An 18855-nucleotide genomic window follows, 5' to 3' on the forward strand; every position below is an offset into this window, starting at 1 on the left:
TGTATGAAAAGGTGCCCTGAATGACCCTTATTATCACTGTTATTACTCTGTAATGGACAGCACACATCTGATTCATAATTATTATTACTATAAGGCCATTGAAGAACTCATTACTCGCATATATCATTAAAAGCCACTGGTCTGGGTGAGGGTTGCATCACGAGTGAAGCCTGCAGACCTTGAGGCGGCTGCCCTCTATTGGTGCAGGTGCAGTTCTCCTCCAGGCCTCCAGGGGGCGATGTCTGCTGCCGGTCCGCACTAAAGAACAGCAACGTCCGGCTTCCGTATATCCGGATACCGCTTCAGAGTCCAGGAGGAAGAGGAGCTGAATCACCCGAAAATGGTGAGTAAATTCTATTCATATCCATCCATATGCGGACAGACAGAGGGTACGAAGATATGTTTAGTGTTTGAGGGTGTTTCCGGCGCTCGGAGCGGCAGATGGAGCTGGATGTCCGGCGGCTCCGGTGCCGGTGATCCGCTCCGTTCCAGCGTGGCGGCTCATGGCTGCTGAAACCTCAGCTGACCTCCTGGACAAACTCCCAGCAGCTAATAAAAAGCCCTTTATGTGACGCTGCGGACATACTGGAGTTAAACACAGATCATATTGTTGGAGTTGTGTGTTGTAGTTGACAATCTAACATGATGATTCTTGGTTTTTCTCTCAGGGTTTCGTCAAAGTGGTGAAGAACAAGGCCTACTTCAAGAGATACGAGGTCAAATTCAGGAGAAGGAGAGGTAAATGTTCACACTCACTGCACACAGGCTTTAATAACTTCGTACTGAAGTTAAACCTAGGCCTGGGCGATACAGCTGAAAAATCTGTTTATCAGTAAAATGTGCAGCTTCAGTTGGTAATTAGAATTATTGATAACCTTTCTGAACGTATTTTTATTTAAAAAAACAGACTAAAGTTTAAGTTTAATTTAACCACCTTATTTTGAATTAACTGCTGCAGCCCATTTATCAGTCTGCACAGGTAGTGATTGGAATGTCGACACAAAATCGGAAACCACTCCGATCTCACCTTGATGCTTAATGTTAAGTCCATCAGCCCTCTGAGCAGTACCTTGGGAGTGTGTCACATAAGTGGAGATAGTAGGAGACTCAGGATTGTGGGTGTTTTCTAACCACAAAGATGCCTTTTGGAGGAGACATTGAAAGGCCCGTGCTGCCACAGACTAGCATCCCTCGGGAGACCTGTATAGGAGCCACTAGAGGCTTGACAAAGGCCGAAGAGGCCCCATTATCGAGGCATATGAGCAGGGAGGGTGCACGCTTTGTGTTTGTTAATACAAACAAACAGTTTGTGTCTGTTGCATGCTGATCTTTGCGCCATAATCATTGCACATACTTTTCTTAACACTATTTTACATGCATTTTTTTGCACTACACTTTATATATTTATCACAACTTTCATCACGTCCAAGCAGATCTTAACTTTACTACACCATAAATACTGCTTATGCTTCTATTTTTCAATGCTGTTTTTCCACACGTAGCCTTTTGCGTTGTTTTTCTATGTTCACATTTGTTTCCTCATTATGTATGAATAGAAGCAAGTGCTGAGTGCATTTTGTAAGTCTAGTCAGAGACACAGAAAACTAAGATTTTCATTACACTTGTTTATTGCCGTGTGTGACAATAGAGCCTTTGAATCCTAAGAGAAATTGCAAACAGTTTTCTTGTTACTAGAGGTGTCTCTTGCTGGTACATGTAATTGTCTTGCTCAGGTTTTGTGAACTTTTCTCTTGATTTTGAATCTTCTCAGAGGGCAAAACAGACTTCTTCGCCCGCAAACGCCTGGTTGTGCAGGACAAGAACAAGTACAACACTCCCAAGTACCGAATGATTGTCAGGTTCTCCAACAGGGATATCTGCTGCCAGGTCGGTGACCGAAACACTCAGTGAAACTCTTGTGGTCACCTTTAAAAGGACCCTGACTTAATCTCCTCTGTTTTTCCGTGTGTTTCAGATTGCCTATGCAAAGATTGAAGGGGACCAGATCGTGTGTGCTGCTTACTCTCATGAGCTGCCCAAATATGGCATCGCTGTCGGCCTCACAAACTACGCCGCTGCCTACTGCACAGGGCTGCTGCTGGCTCGCCGGGTAAACATTCACACATCAAACATTGCAGATGTCGTCATGTGACAGAGAGGTTTATATAAAAGTAACGCATTATCTGTTGTCTCTTCTTAGCTGCTGCAGAAATTTGGCATGGACCAGGTGTATGAGGGCCAAGTGGAGGTGACCGGAGACGAGTTCAACGTGGAAAGCGTTGATGGACAGCCGGGCGCCTTCACCTGTTACCTGGACGCAGGTCTGGCCAGAACCACTACAGGGAACAAGGTGTTTGGAGCACTGAAGGGGGCAGTCGATGGAGGCCTGGCCATCCCTCACAGGTCAGTCTAATATGAGAGGAGGAGTAGTAGTTTGAGGTTATTTTGCAACTTGATATTTGCACCAAATGAGCAAAGAAACAAAACCAAATCACAAATCTTCCAGCCAGAATCGGAAATTTTTGATCAGTTTTCTCTACTTGCAAGTGGTAAAATCTTGCCTCTTTCAGACGTTTTTACCTTCATAGTGGCAGCCATAATGCATGTGCGGCACGTCATTGACTAGTTTCCAGACAACTTTTTTGTGTTTGCTGGTTCTTCTCTGCTTCTTGATGATGATAAAAAGCACGCTGAGCAAAATGTAGTTGGTCCTTCATTTGCACTAGCTGATGTTTACTGTCCTTTTCAAGACGGGGCTGAGAGAAGCACGACGAACCAAAGCAACCATCCTTCACTGTGTAACTGTGTGGGTGTTTAACAGAGCACTGAAAGAACACGACTACGAGATGCTATATCGTCTGACTTGCTCTCTTAACCATTTTTGTTTCTAGCATGAAACGCTTCCCCGGTTACGACGCAGAGAGCAAAGAGTTCAACGCAGAGGTGCATCGGAAACACATCATGGGCATGAATGTGGCCGACTACATGTCCTACCTGATGGAGGAGGACGAGGAGGCCTACAAGAAACAGTTCTCGCGCTTCATCAAGAATGGAGTCACGCCAGACACAGTAAGACACAAGAATAAATGACATAGTGTATGACTCTTTCAGACTCTACCATCCAATCTGTTGGCCAGATTTATTTTATATAAAGTTCTTTAAATCGGTGCTGTGCAAATCTCTATAAATCCAGCTGAAACCTTGAGGCAGTGCAGTAAGAATCACACCCACAGTTAGCGTCCTGTCCAGTACAGAACCTGATAATAGACACTCAGGCTGGAATTAAAAAGTGGCATCACTATTACATCGTTTGTCCACCAGGGAGCACTGACAAGTTTATTTTGAAGCTGCTGAGCTCATTACACATCTTGTGCAGTTCTTTGGTAACTAAATGTCAATATCATCTCATATATGAGTTATCAATAATCAGCATGTATAATGAGGTTATAATAGTGAAAACTGTGGACTGAAAACTGTCTGACCACCATTAGTGCTTTTGTTTGTTTTTTACACAAACCTCACTAGAGGGCTTAAATCCAAATCATGATGTGAAACAATGCTGAAGTGATATATAAATCAAGTAGAAACTGCAATATCTGTCAGAAAAATTAAATTTTCTCCTCAAATCCTTTAACTGATTGCCATATTTACACAAAAATGATTGTTGCGACCCGGCTGTCTAGGGTAGCCGAATCGTAACAATAGCAAGTGAAAACAAGCACTGAATTTCCAGAGTTCAGTCTGTTTTATTTTTCGATAAGGGTAGGTTTCAACACAAAAGTGAGGGAGCTGAAAGCAAGTGGGTGCTGCTGAGACTAAAGAAATAAATATGACAAAAAAAACGACCTTCTCTAAGAAGTGGATACGACCAGATTGTGGGAAAAATAAAATATATCAGACACAAATAAAACTTCAAAAAAAATACAGAGGCAGCAGCACCCCTAACTAACAAAGGTCTCTGACAATATATTAATTTACCAAGTCACAATCTCCTGAATAGCTTCCAGCCTCACACATCACAGAAGTTTACAAAATTCCACAGGCAGCTCAACCCTTCCCATTGAACTGCCATCGAATGCTGGCATCAGTCGGCCTTTTAGCAGCAGCTGGAGCCGTGGTTGAAGTGGTGGTCCCTCCCCTGCTCCAATCCGAGCTCAGCTCCAGATGTCGCTGGTGTGGCGGGAACACGGAGGCGGGGCGAACGACAGCACAGCACACAAAATACAAATTACCAGACAGAAGGAGGCAGGCAGAGGCACAGGGCCGTGACAATTATCAATGCTGATTGCCAGGTTCCTAAATATTTCACAGGTTCCAAATTTCTGCACTTAATCTAATCAAAATGTGGATCAAATGTAGATTACTCATACCTCACTTAGTGTGTGTATGAATGGCCCATTTTGCTGTTAGGAAACTATAAACATTGGTTAAATTGTCATCAGGATGATCAGCTGAGGTCTTCTCCATGTGGCTCACGTTAGTCAGCGATCGACTGCTCTGCTGCTGCTGGTTCTCTGCTTCTTAATGATGATAAAAAGCATGTAGTAGTAGTTTGAGGTCATTTTGCAACTTAATCTCTGCACCAAATGAGTAAAAAAAAAAGAGACCAAATCTTCCAGCCAAAATCAGAAATGAATTTTTGATCAGTGAATCCTACAGTTTTCTCTACTAGCAAGTGGTAAAATCTTGCCTCTTTCAGACATTTTTAACAGCATAATAGCAGCCATAATGTATGTACGGCACATCATTGACTAGTTTCTAGCCAACGTTTGTGTTTGCTGGTTCTTCTCTGCTTCTTGATGATGATAAAAAGCACGCTGAGCAAAATGTAGTTGGTCCTTCATTTGCATCGGCTGATGTTTACTGTCCTTTTCAAGACGGGGCTGAGAGAAGCAAGAAGAAATTGTCCTGCATGGAGTGAAATGTACACACTTGGTGCTCACACACATATCTCTGTTTTCAGGTAGAAGAAATGTACAAAAAAGCACACGCTGCCATCAGAGCGAACCCCGTCCACGAAAAGAAACCCAAAAAAGACGTCAAGAAGAAGAGGTGGGTTCCTCATTTGCATATCTTAATTACCTCCTTGTTACGCAACCTTTAAAACACCTGTCACATTATTGACACCCGTGGAAAGTAACTGCACTTACTTAACGCCAAATAACTGTCAGAGTCCTGAATAGCTGCTGGGAAGATCCCAGCGCTGAGCAGACAGACATTTCTCTCCACCGATGTGCTGAATGTTAATGGAGCTGCCGTTGTGTCTCCTTCCGGGCAGGTGGAATCGCGCCAAGTTATCTCTGGCACAGAGGAAGGATCGCGTCGCCCAGAAAAAGGCCAGCTTCTTACGAGCACAAGAACAAGAAGCAGGGGACGGTTAGCCGCTCCGCTGCAAAAACACAACACACATCACAGACAAATAAATTTATTTCAAACTCAAGCTGCTGACTCGTTTGCTTAAATGAGTGTTGTGTGCCGAATGAAGGAACATTTTCATCTGCGTTTGTTCAAATACACCCGTGACTGCTGTTTACTGTGATAACCTTTAATCCACATAATGTGTCAGAGGATGATAATGACTTACAGCGTGGCGTGTTTGAAACCTTCTGACAAACCAGAAAAAAAGATCTGACAAGATACAGTGAAGTGGTACAACGTTTGATTGTGCAAAATCATGCTGGTTTCTTCAATAAGTAAACATTTTGTACATTTTCAAAACAGCAGCACTGACCACAAGCTCGACATGCTTCACAGGTCACGTCTGTCTGCATCCAAGTGGTTAAAGTCCGGTTGTTAATTCGATTCGGTAAATACATTTCAGCAAACGTCCAAAAGGTGTCATGGAAAATATTCTCTTGTACAGCATCAAATGTGATCACGAGATTTAACATCTCCACCAAAACATTCATGAAATGATTTCATCTCAGGGCTCGATGGCACTGTGACATCCAAAATCCAAAAATAACGAGAGTTCAATACCACAAATGTTCTTTTCGGTGTCAAATACAAATATTTAACATTCACAAATTAAATACATTAATTTTTTTTCCTTCATGTCATTGATGCAGCATTGATGATGTCACTAGGGTTACGGGTTGGAGATGCACAGCTTTGAAGTACAGACACAGCAAGACTCCTGTAGAAAACCTTCATCGTCTTTGTCCACCTTGAAGTTTGTGAACTGCTTCGGTTTATCATACAAATGAGTAACAAAAAAACATCACAAACAGCTTCTCCAGGATGATATTAAATTTCTTCACTAATTCAAGTTTTTTCTGAAATGTGTCACTAATCTGAAATTGTTAAAGGTTTTTGTTGTCGGCTAATCCTCTGAAAACCACACTCATCCTCTTCACTTCAAATCAACAGCTAATTCTAGAATTTCATATGCTTTTTCCACTGACACGTGCCATGGAGGATAACGTTTTACATATTTCTGTCTCATTGGTTCTACTATTAGTAATCTAATTGCGCAAAAATGTGATGTTGTAGGTCAACATTGTCATCTACAAACGATTAAATACATCAGTTTAAGTGGGGGACTCATCCCTTCATCACAAGGAACATGGCTAGTTTATTTTGAGCTGACTCGTGTAACAAATTTGATTTAATTTGCAACAAATGGACTCTTTTTTAGGTAACCTCTGCTAGAAACTAGAGTGCACGGCAGCTATTTTAGGAAATCATGTAACCTTATTTGTTTTAATTGAGGTATTTTTTCTGATGGTGCAGTAAAATCTGAAAGAATTGATGTTGAACTGTTGGGTTTGGTCCTTTGATTGGATTTGTTAAAAAGAGTAAAAATACGGAATACTGTCAGCCATATCCAGCAAAGGCAAACTCCCTGATTATGTTATGGATCTCGATAGCAACTTCTAATTTTATGCTAAAAATTGGAGCTTAGTCACTGATTTTGGAACCCTTGCATTTGATGGTAACAGAAACAGCAATTCAATCTCTCAGCTTTTCGGACAAACGACAGTAAAATCTGTGACTGTTTCTCCAGGAGTGTCCTCGTAACATTCCACCATGGTGAACAATACAATATCATGTGCTCGCGACAAGTGTGACTGATGGCAACATGCAATCATTCAGTTTAAGTCTTCTCAAAGTACTTTAAGTTTTCCAGGCCCCAAGCTTTTAAAATTGGGACAGAGGAGGTAGGTCCATCAGTCTGACCATTCATAAGTGTTAGAAGTTGATAAAAAGACTTCATTAAATTTGCTACTTGTAAATCACAGCATCTTTTACACTCAGTTCTGAATGAAGAACTGGCTGATATGACTTAAAAAGGACTCCTCTCCTCGTCATGAGTCCTTGGTGTGTGAGATCTGTCTCCACAGCAGAGCTTTCAGGTTGTTCAGGATGAGCGAGTGCTCCATGTTCATCTGTCCAGCATTACCTCTGAGAGCCATGCAGGCGTACAGCTGCCTCTCCAGCTCCTCTCTCATCCCCGACGGCGCCCCACGCAGGAGGTAGTCCTTCAGTGTACCGCACGCCTTCGCCAGGTTCGGCTGAACCGGCTCCTCCCTGCACCGTTTCTCCGACAAGTCGCACGAGGTTTGGCAGTCGACCCCATACACACAGTCAGCATCCGACTCGCACTTCAGCGCTCGCATGGTGCGCCTGAACTCGTCCTCAGGAACCATCGCGCGAGTGTTGGTCAGACGGAGCTCGTGGCCGTTGGTGTAACCGAAATGCGCCGCGGCGAGGTCGCAGATCAGAAAGCTGCCGTAGGTGCCGTGGAAGATGTCCTCCACCAGCTCCAGCAGGCCCATGGAGATCTTGGCTTTGCGAGGCCAGGAGGGGGTGAACCACTGGTCCATGGTGCGCTGCAAACCACTGGGCACCCAGGACACAAGAGGCCAGGGCAGAGATAAACCGTACAGCGGTCCGTAGGCGATCCTCTCCGTCATGTACAGGTCTCCACAGTAGCCGAGGAGACGAGGAGTGTGTCCACGGTCCTGGAGCAGCAAACCCAGCAGCACCTCAAAGAACACAGGAGGAATCTGTCTCAACACAAAGCTGCACAAATGCATCATGTATGAAAACAACGTGTTTGGTGCAACAGAGAACTTGTTCAGCAGCTTAAGATTAGGGATCCACGATATGGTTTTGTTTTATTATTGATTTTTTTTTCAAAGGGCCGATGCCTATGCCAATTATTGATGATCAAGAGAGATCAAAAACGATATTTGTAACCAATATAAATTTGATGTAATGTTTTAACAACATGTGGGCAACATTAACAACATTTAACAACATGTAATAGCAGGAACCTGTCATTCATAACCAATTATTCTTTTTCAGACTCTGTTTCTGTGGCCGCCTGCTAACTTAGCCGCTAGTCTTTAGCGTAGGCTTAGCCACTGTGAGAGAAGCTAATTTACTGGTTTGTGATAACAGGTTGTATTTCTTGTTCTGTTTTTGCAGGCTCTGCTTGAGAGACATTTCTGACACTACAGAGTGAGAACAGACAGAGAGAGGAGGCTGCATCAGACCTGAAGGAGCACATTTTACCTATCAATAAAATATAGATAGCAATAATCGGAAAATTGCCAAATATCGGCCACGATAATTATCCATGCCGATAATTGGTCTGTTCCTACTTATGATACCTCGTCCATTTGCAGGAGGGCCCATGTAGATCGAGCCTCTGGCAGCGACACCCGCCCGTCTCTGTTGCCATCGGCGACAGAGAGGATCTGGCTGACGAGGCTGGCAAGGTTGGCCTGCTCTCCCAGCTTGGACTGGTGGACAGAGAGAAACACAGGGGGGTTTGTTTTAGGCTTTAGTTCATCACAGATATGTTTGCATGCTAAAGCCAGTTACCTTGAGGTGATTAAAGACCATCTCTCTGAACTTCTCCACTGAGGTTCCTCTGGTGGGTTTGTCAAACACTGGAGCTTCTCTCCGTGGCTCCGGTTCCTCACCCAGCTCGTAGTGAACAACCTCCCCCAGCTTACAGCGGATGATCCCATCGTGATCTCCCCAGCTTCCTGTGTACACCTGGTAAACATCAGAACAGACGTTACAAATAAGCAGTTCTGATTGTAATAAATGTACTACTTCAGTACAGTTGTCTCCTACCTGGTTATTCGGCAGCGTTGACAGACATCTGCTCATGTAGAGTGTTTCTTTGTCACACAGACTGCTGCAGGCAGAACCATCGATGATTCCCCTCCTGTACTTATCACACTTGGAGAAAGAGTGAAATTTTACTTTTACGGGTCTTAAATAGAGAACGGAACGAGCTGTTTAAGTTGTGCACAGAAATCAGTTTGCAACTTGAGGTAGGCTTGTGTAATTTTCAAACCACAGTCACTTTCATATCACCCACAATGGCGTTCTTGCACTCGTGTCCTCTGCACAGTTCTGTGTAGGCGGAGTATTGCACATAGAGCACCCAGCTCCCCACCAGCACAGTCAGCCATGTCAGGAACAGGTACTTCACCCGCACAAAGGAGATCCGAGCCTATGGAGGGAAGACAAAAAACACAAAGATGCATCCGGGCCATGACAATCTGATGATGAACACAATAAAATAATCATTTCTTCATATCCAGATCCCGACATCCTGCCTGTATTATGTAGGCACAGTGCTCCGTGTTGATCCAGGAAAGGCAATCAACCCTGATCACATAATGGGTTACCATGGTGACAGCATGGGGGTGTCCCATAACAAGGTGCCAGCTGTCTGGGTTGTCACTATGTGCAACAACAGCTCATTAGGCTGGAAAAAATGGTTTTGGAGGTGGAGGTTCAGCTGGTCCGGCGTGACATACCGTTTTGGTTATGACTGGCAAAAAAAATCTAATTAGTGCTTCAGTCACAGGATGCACAGGTCACATGTCTCACAATAGCCATCTGAACAGACGTCCTGCTGTCTCTGTGACAGTGTGTGAGTTAATGCAGTCAGTAACTTGTTATCCACAGTGATCAGACAGAAATGCAGGGAAATTTATACTTAGATTTCACTGCTGAGGAAAGAAACTTGGCACAGATGATGTTAAAAATACAGCAACCCACAGAATACCTTGTTTATTGAGCACAAAAAACTCAGTTTACCACACTTTTTGATTAATTTAACATTTACTCTACACTGGTTTAAAATGTATGTGTGCATGGAAAGGTTTGCAGTTATTAAAACTATAATTAAATGATAAATAAGTCAATTAACATTTAAAGAAGCAGCTGGAATCTTTTCCAGTAGAGAAATATGATTGGTGTTATGAATTAACCCTACAGCCCCCTACAATGTTATTTATGATGTGAATTTATCTGAAGAGTGCAAACATCACAGATCAAAACCCTATAAATACAAAATAAAATACAGCTTTAACTGACAATAATAAATGTATAAGCTAAGAACCTGCAGTATTATTAATTATGGAGATTAACCTCATTAATTTAAATATGAAGGTTAAGACCTGACAGTGTTGTTCATTCTGGAGATAAATTTGACTATATTAGAACTAATGTTACATCTCCACAGGAGAAATGAAAATCTAACGAATCTGTCAGCAAAGTTTATTTTTACTCATTTATCACTCAGTTATTTGATTCAATGGGTACATACAGAAACTAAAATACAACTAAAGGAAAAACCGTCCTACTGATCTTTTTATAATTCATAAACAAATAACATACACAAGGATGTTTTGTCTTCCTTTATATAGTAAATGTTCAATAATGTCCAGTGGCTGTTGCTCGGTTAATAATTTGAAAGACAGATGAGTTATGGAGCCCTCTATGTTTTATATTTAGCATTTTATATGCCTAATAATGTTGTTTATTAATTAACCGTCCTCCTGTCATTTTACCAAAGTTGTCCTTGCAGGCTGAGATAAGATAAACTTTATTGATCCCTGACAGGGGAAATGATCACATTACAGCAGCTAGATATAAATGAAGCAGAATAAGAAACTGAGATAAGAAGTACAAAGGTAGAATAAAGATAATAATAAAGACTATGTACACCTTCCACATGTACAAATATGGTATGATGGATAATTGTACCCAAATTATAGAAGAGTTACAGCGCTGTGTTACATTATTGCACTTACAGAGCTGTAAAGAGAACAGTGTCTCTACAGCCCTGTTATGTTAGCAGCTCTGTGAGGCTGCAGTTATGACCAGTGGTACTCTGAGATAACATCAGCATGTTAACAATGACAAAAATGTTAACATTCAGGTATAATGTTCATCATGTGTCGCATTTTAGCTCGGCCTGCAAACATTAGCACTAAACACAAAGTACAGCTGAGGCTCATTAGTGCTACTGGTATAAAATAAACTACTAAACTGCACCTAATGATAATAATATATAATGATGATAATAATCTTTATCTATAGAGCACTTTTTAAATTCCAAAGTGCTTCGAAAGGCAGCAGATTAAAACATGAAGGCAGCATCAGAATTTAATGGACAGATAGCAACACAACATGGTGTAGAAAAAATAGAAATGTTAAAAATATCACTGGAAGAAATTAAAGACAGTGCAAAAGAAATTGAAACGTAGACAAACGCAATGTTTTAAGTGACCTCCAGCTGAAGGTGTCAAAGTGCAAACTGGTCAGAAATCCAGCTAGAAGAGAGACCATGAAGGGCCTTAAAAGTACTGATGGTGCCAGATGAAAAACCAGCAGTTATTAGGATTCAGGGCACCATGAATGTCTGTGTTAGGATATTTCATTGCCCTGCTAGCGGTGCAACACGAGTAAGGGCATCATCAAAGTCTTTAACAGTACAGGAGGGAGTATTCACTAAAGTAAAAGTACTAATCCCACATGGCAAATGTATGTCATGGGGTATTTTCTGACACATTTGGGAAAAAACATGAGCCCGTGTGAGCAAAACTGTTTCATCTGACTCTCATCTTGTCAGCTCCTAAATGGTCAGATTCTGGGGCTTATTTTTCTGCAAAGTCGCATTTGCATAAAAATCCCTCATGAGATATCTGTTGTGCCTATCTTGTGACCTCGACACAAGCAGAGCTCACAAAAGACAATCTATCTTTAACAGTTCACTTGTCGAGATACTTGGATCTTCTTTATAAATTATGATTTTAAGCCTTCTGATTATCTCCTTAATTTATTCCTCATTAAGTTTTCTGTTACAAGTACAGTCCAGCATTAAAAATGTTATTTATGTGAAAGTATTATCACAAAAATGTACTTAAAGTAGTAAAACTAGTCAATGCAGAAAAATGTCCTGTGTGACTTTTACATACGTTATATCAGTTACTTATGCATTAATGTAACTAGTTTTACTCTTTCAGTTAACCGTTTTAAACTATTTGTATCCAGATACAAAAATATATCACCTGCACTGTGGATTTTCTATTGATTATTTTCTACATTAATTGATTCAGTCTCTGAAAATAGTGAGAAATTTTATTAAAAGCGCAGATTAATAAAATTCTTGCCAGTTTTGTGTTCTTGCATGAGCCCTTGTTTAAAGTTTTATTTATAATAAAACATAATATTTTATATCTCTCTATGTTTTGTGTGCAAAAATCTTCATTTGTCTAGTAAGTAGTTACTAATAAGTAAATGTAGTGAATAATATACTGAATATTTCCTACACAGAAGTAGTGGAGTGGAAGTAGAAAGGGCATTAGTACCTCAAATTGGTAATAAAGTACAGTACTTAAGTAAAGGTACATCCTACTAGTTTTCATTAGGATTCATCCACTGTGGGCCATGAATATCTGAACCAAATTCCACAGTAATCCATTCAATAATTGTCAAGTTCTTAATTTAAAAAACAAAACTCTCTACTCTACAGAATGCTTCACAACTGCTTCTAAGCAACAGCGGTCTTCCACTTTTGTTATCAGGGTTTTTTTTGGAACTGATATTCAGCTGACAGATGTGGGCAGTACATCCAGTGAGTGAATAATCAAAGACAACCCAGCCAAAAAGAAGTAGGAAAAACGGTAAATTAAGTTGTTGGAAGACACGGTAGAGCAGCGAAAAGAATTTAGGTCAAACTGCGTGCGGCAGCCACCGTGCTCGACTCCTACCAAAACAAAAGTGCTGTTAGTTTTTCTCTGAGGACTGCGACTGCACTTGGGAGGATGAAGTAATTTTGGTTCTCACTTTGATCACATGGCAGGAACAGCTTATGCTGTGTGTATTTTGGCAGAGTGGTGCGCCTTTCATTCAGCGTCAGTGCTGTGTCCAAATCCCAACAAAATATGCAGCCAGTGTGGCAGGGACCAAGTCAAAAGTCTTTTTCATCTTTGATGTGCTGTGTGATTGCTGTAGTGTGTAAACAGGACAGAGGATCTTTCTGTTCGGGGTCCACACAAACTGCAGCAGAAATTACAGCATCTGATCCACATTCACACACACACAGAGGGTCAAAATACTGCCAGAAATTCAGATTCTTCATAACCTGAAGGCACACGAGTAGGTGTAGTAGTAGGTGATGAAATGGGTAAATACCTCAGAAAACAATACATTTCCTGCCTCCCATCTTATTGGCAGCAGGTTATTAGCAGCTGTTTCATATTAAAGCTGCAGAAAAGTCTCCTCTGCGGAGCTGCTTTGATTTAAACAATGTGTGTCCTGAAGAGATGAACAAACAGATAGCGGGCCTCCAGGGAGGCGACGGGGGGCAGAGTACACATCCCTATCCGATCAGACTCCTTTAGCATGTATGAAGGTACTGTGTGCTGAAAACCCGCTTTTCTATCTACATATGCAGACAATGCAAAGAATTTAAACAGTGGCTGTAGCAGGCGAGTGACCCTGAGTCATGTGTGGCATGTTGACTGTCTGCTGGCGTGTCTCAACAAACACACATGATGCTGACTGGGAGTTAAAGAAGTGAAACCCGAGCAGCAAGGAGCTTAATCCTCCATTAATCCTGCCGTTCTAGACAGTGTCTCGTCTTCCTTGGAACCTAATATGGAGTGACGGTCTTAACTAGAATAATGCTAGATAACTGACCCAATGAAAGGAGGTTAAAAAGTCTTACAAATGTGAGCTGCAAGAGTGTGCACATGTACAGTGGTGTACGATTTGAATCAAATAAGGAAACAAATTGCACCTTGAGATGAGAAAAATCCTGCACCAGAATGAGGAAACGGCAGACAGTGTAAGATACTGACTGGTGTTAAAAAGAGCAGTGCAACCTGTCAGGATACCATCTGTCAGCAGGTTGATTCATTTCCAAAGTAATAACACTCATAAAGTAATAGATTTGTTTGAGATAAACTGAGCCTCGCCTGCAAAAACGACCAGAGGAGCAGCAGGGGGCTGAGCCAAAAAACTGCAGTCAAGTCAGACAGTTTCCAGCTGCTTTCAGCCTGTACAGGATGTTAGAGAAACACTCGCATCTGGTCAGATCTGAATCCAATTTAGTCAAGTGTTATGGATCAGCTTGTGCACAGTCTCCAAAAGTTTTAAATATGACAGAGTAGCCTGTTTTATATAAACGCTAGAGGAAAAGTAATCTCTAACCTGTGATCAGTTTGTGTATAAATCAGCTGAGCAGATCTGCTTCTCTACAGCTACAAAAACTTCAATAAATAGTGAATTATAGTAGAAAGAAATACAAGACAACAAATTTCATTGATCTGTCAGATACTGAGACTGTGAGGGCTGAAAAATCCGTACAGGTGTTACTTTAAAAGTCCTCAGCTTTTCAACAAAACGTTAATATGTAATAGACAAGAACTATGATGTGTTGTAGGCAGTTTATGATGTGTAATGTGAAGTGAATATATTCTGCCTCAATGATTGACATGTATTCTGTTAACCCTCCTGTTGTCTTCATTTAGGGGCACCAAAAAACATGGTTTCCTTGTCTGAAAAAATAATTTAAAATTCAGCAAAAAAAAAAAAAAAAAATCCTCAAATTTTTGAAAATTTGCAAAACCTTCAGAAAGAAAATTCCAATAATTCCTTAAAAGTTTCCCTTAAAAATTTTATTTACAAAAAATCCCCCAAATTTGGCAAGAAAATTCTTGTAAATATTTCCAAAAAATTAGTAAAAATCTTCCAAAAAAATCCTTAAAATATCTAAAGTGATGACATATATAATCAGTAAAACTTCTAACATTTTCTTTAAGAACATTCACAAAAAAATGACCAAAAAACCAAAAGTTCCTCTGAAATGTCATATTGTTGAGTCAATATTTAAACCGATCAGCTGAGATCAGGTGAGAGCCAGGCGTTTCCCATCATGCCTTGAGGCCGTGCGGTCAAAGCAAAGCAACTGCAGCTGCCTGAGTGTTGATATATTATTGCTGTTTAGGTTTGCATGTCAGAAGAGCAAGAAATCTAACTTCCATGCATGTTGTGGCGCAACTATCATTGATCTATTCAAGCCTGTATCAGCTTCTTATAGTCCGATCGATGCAGGACAGACAAAAGACCTGCACTATCACGTCTTCATTTCAAGATCTAAAGAATTTATTGTCATAAACGCAACAGAAACACAGTGGTTACCCTGAGTAAAGAGATTCTTACTTTGCGAGTTTCCTTCACACAACTGAAATGACAAAGAATTGCAATAAAATAAGGTAAAAATAGTTAAAAATAAATTCTATCTGCAAATGTTGGCATCTTGTGCAATACCGTTATGCATAAACAATCAAGGGATATGTGCAAAGGCAGGAGGTACGAGCTTTCACATGCCTTCATACACTGTTTATCATGTATACTACTGAGTGTTGATAATGGCCGGTAGTTTGGTCATGATCCATTGACAGAACTGGCTGTACTCAGCGACTGACGTGCCACTAATCCAACATGCTCGTACAGAAGATGACTGATGACCTCCCAGAAAGAAAACATGTCTTTACACATTCATTAATCCTTCCCCAACTGGGTTCCATGTAGCTTTTTGAACTCAGATCATCAAACTAGCTTCAAAAGCCGTTTGTCAAACCACGTTCCAAAGATTCCGTGCTGTGTAATAAATGAGGAGTCTGCAGTAAAATTGAAGAAAACTGACACCTGGAACCCCCACAGATCTGAAGAATTTTAAAAAATCTTGTTTTTTACTTTGCAAAGTTACCCAGATAACCCTGTGGAGTTGCTCTTTGGAACAACCCCGTGGAGCCTGTAACAGATCTGGATGCGCCACCTCTGCCAACACATTTTGGTCCCCTAACAAGACTTCTTTTTAGATTTGGCGGGCCGGTTTGCCAAAGGCACTAACTGATGTGAATGTGTAAGCTGTGCAGCCTGAGACAAGCACAAATCTGCTAAATTATCCTGCCAAATATATTTTTGCCTCAACGCTCCATTAGCATGCAAACTCTGCTGATATAGGAACAGAAGGAACCAAAACAAATGACACGGTACACTATACAACCACACACAATACATTTTCCTAGCATGGAAATCACCTCAGGACTAAATAAACCACTTCTGCATTGGTGAGTGTGTGTCGTAGGTGTGTGGGAACTACTTTAACAAACCCAGCAATGAAATGTTAGGACTGATCTGTTTGAATTAACGCTCCCATGGGGCCACAGCAAACACTAACTGGTGTGGCTGGAAGTACTGGGTGAAGCCAGGTGACAACATGCTTCAGCCTGCAGAGGATTTTAGCCATCAGACTGCAGCTCAAGTCTAAAGCTCAGATAAACGGACTTTACTGTATGTTGTAATGCAGCAATATGCTCCAGAGAGAAAATACAAGCCTGAATTTGCTTCCTCTTGCATAAGCTCCTTACTGTATTGGGAAAAATTGCTGGCAGCAGGCAACTGGTACCCAAATCAGGAGGGTTCAACCCTTATTATCCATGCAAACGGATTAGCGCTGCCCTGGCACTGATGGGGATAATGAAACAACAGTGAGTGGAAGGGAAGCATCTTTTGGTGGTCAAATGTGAGGAGGAGAAATCATAATCAGATCAAACAGAGATTCCTCCCCTGGTCAGAGGTTTAAGTCTTTCCCCGGATTACCAGGTTGATCATAAACACTCTCAGTGTTCGGCCTGTACTCTCCATTTCTGGGTCATCTGAAAGCCTGTCAGCCTATTGTTCCCACAGAAGTCACATTCATCAGGTACTCTGACACAGCCCACGATGCCCACTGATCCATGTTTATTGCCAGCTGTCAGCCTGATGTGACACCACCACGGTGCCTTCATACGCACAGGATCGCTTCATTTCAGACACAGCTGTAACCTGCCTCACAGAAGGAATTACAGATCAGCATTATTACCTGAAAGTAGAAGGACTTTTTCACCCAGGCCCGTGGAAACAGACCCTTCGCCATCACAAAAATAGATCATCTCAATACGTGGAGCTGGCTGTGGGGGAGATTATCCAGAACACACGGGAGAAAGCGTCTTCCACATCAGGCGACTGGCACCGCAGAAAATGACTGAAAAACGACCGAGTCCAGCCTCACTGGAATCCACGACGACCCCGGACTGTCGCTGCGTGCTGTCCGTGTGAATCGCTGAGATATTGCACTTTGCCTTTGCCTCTGCTCTGTGCAGCAGCTGCTGATTTTCAAGCAAAGCAACATACCTCAAGCTGGAAAAAACGCAGGTTCAGGGCGCAGGCGCAACTTGTCCGTCTGCCAGCTAAGCGTTTTCAAGTTTATATGTCGTCAATCAAAACCCACATAAACACGTGTCACTACGTACCGAGCGGTGTCAGACATCCTGCGCTGATACCGTCGACTCATTATGAGGATTGTGTGACCGCTAAACTCTTTCACACACGGCCGAGTCAAGCTAGCGAGCATGAGTACGATCAACTTCCGGTTTCATTGTATATATATATATATATATATATATATATATATATATATATATATATATATATATATATATATATATATATATATATATATATATATATATATATATATTAAAAAAAAAAAAAAAAAGCGCTATAGTCATGGCAACCTGCAACTCCGAACACAGCTTCCGGTTGTTATATTGAAAATAAAATGACTGCAACAGCAGCGTTGTAGCGCCAACCCGTGGCCACAATCTGCACAAACTTGTCAAACACAACTTTGGTGAACCTTTCTACTAAACGCTTTTCATCTATCTATCTATCTATCTATCTATCTATCTATCTATCTATCTATCTATCTATCTATCTATCTATCTATCTATCTATCTATCTATCTATCTGTTTTCAGCAAACAACTGACACATCTTCAGAAATGGCCTTTCAATTTTCAGGGCAAAATACTGTTAAGATGGTTTATTTTAGCATGAATGTATAACCACTGGCACCCCTGGTTTTAGTCCTGTCCTGTTTCAGTATCTATACATCTGAAAACAGCTGAGTTGCTGCTGTCCACACGCTCTTCAGGAAGAAGACTCCCTCTGTATCAGTCAGCGTTATAGTATAGTATACTGTTTTATGGCACTTATCCAGGTTGTTTTCTCCTAACTAGATCCTTGTTTGTGTTATATCTACTCTCAGATGTATGTCGCTTTGGATAAAAGCATCTGTTAAATGAAATTGTAGAACTGTAGTATAGCAAATTAAAATATAGTATAGTATAGCGAAGTATAGTATGGTTTGGTATAGTACAGTATATATAGTTATATTCTATATTGGGATTTCCAGTGCCTACTGCAACTCGTGCTGCTACTATAAGAGATTGCCAACAGAATTTTGTTGTATTTTCAGGTACATTGATAATAAAGGTATCTTATCTTATTGTATCTGATATTATATTATATTATATTATATTATATTATATTATATTATATTATATTATATTATATTATATTATATTATATTATATCATATTATATTATGGCAAAGTATAGTATAATCTAGTATATTGTAGTGCAGTGCAGTATTATAATAATGTACAATCTAGTGGCTACTTAACCTTATTGCAAATTCAGATGT

At 41.0% G+C, this 18855-nt stretch overlaps 2 protein-coding genes across 3 annotated transcripts; one reads left to right on the plus strand and one right to left on the minus strand.

The window, feature by feature from the left end:
• Nucleotides 1–253: 253 nt before the first annotated feature.
• Nucleotides 254–5440, plus strand: rpl5a (ribosomal protein L5a). The gene is made up of 8 exons (XM_023281941.3): nt 254–343; nt 669–738; nt 1772–1887; nt 1976–2110; nt 2201–2403; nt 2892–3069; nt 4964–5052; nt 5279–5440. The coding sequence occupies exons 1-8, from the start codon at nt 341–343 to the stop codon at nt 5379–5381; spliced, it is 897 nt and encodes a 298-aa protein (XP_023137709.1). The 5' UTR covers nt 254–340; the 3' UTR covers nt 5382–5440.
• An 89-nt stretch (nt 5441–5529) lies between these two features.
• dipk1aa (divergent protein kinase domain 1Aa) lies at nt 5530–17698 on the minus strand. 2 transcript variants are annotated; one of them, XM_023281923.3, is made up of 6 exons: nt 17192–17695; nt 9341–9475; nt 9091–9198; nt 8833–9009; nt 8619–8750; nt 5530–7988 (listed from the first exon to the last, which is right to left on the minus strand). In XM_023281923.3, exons 1-6 carry the CDS (start codon nt 17243–17245, stop codon nt 7308–7310), a joined length of 1287 nt encoding a protein of 428 aa, XP_023137691.1. In that variant the 5' UTR covers nt 17246–17695; the 3' UTR covers nt 5530–7307. The 2 variants fall into 2 exon arrangements, with proteins under 2 accessions (XP_023137691.1, XP_023137700.1); XM_023281932.3 differs by having other exon boundaries at nt 7887–8025; nt 17192–17698.
• Nucleotides 17699–18855: the final 1157 nt, after the last annotated feature.

This window comes from Amphiprion ocellaris, chromosome 10, assembly GCF_022539595.1.
Source record: "Amphiprion ocellaris isolate individual 3 ecotype Okinawa chromosome 10, ASM2253959v1, whole genome shotgun sequence".
Classification (NCBI taxonomy): domain Eukaryota; kingdom Metazoa; phylum Chordata; class Actinopteri; family Pomacentridae; genus Amphiprion; species Amphiprion ocellaris.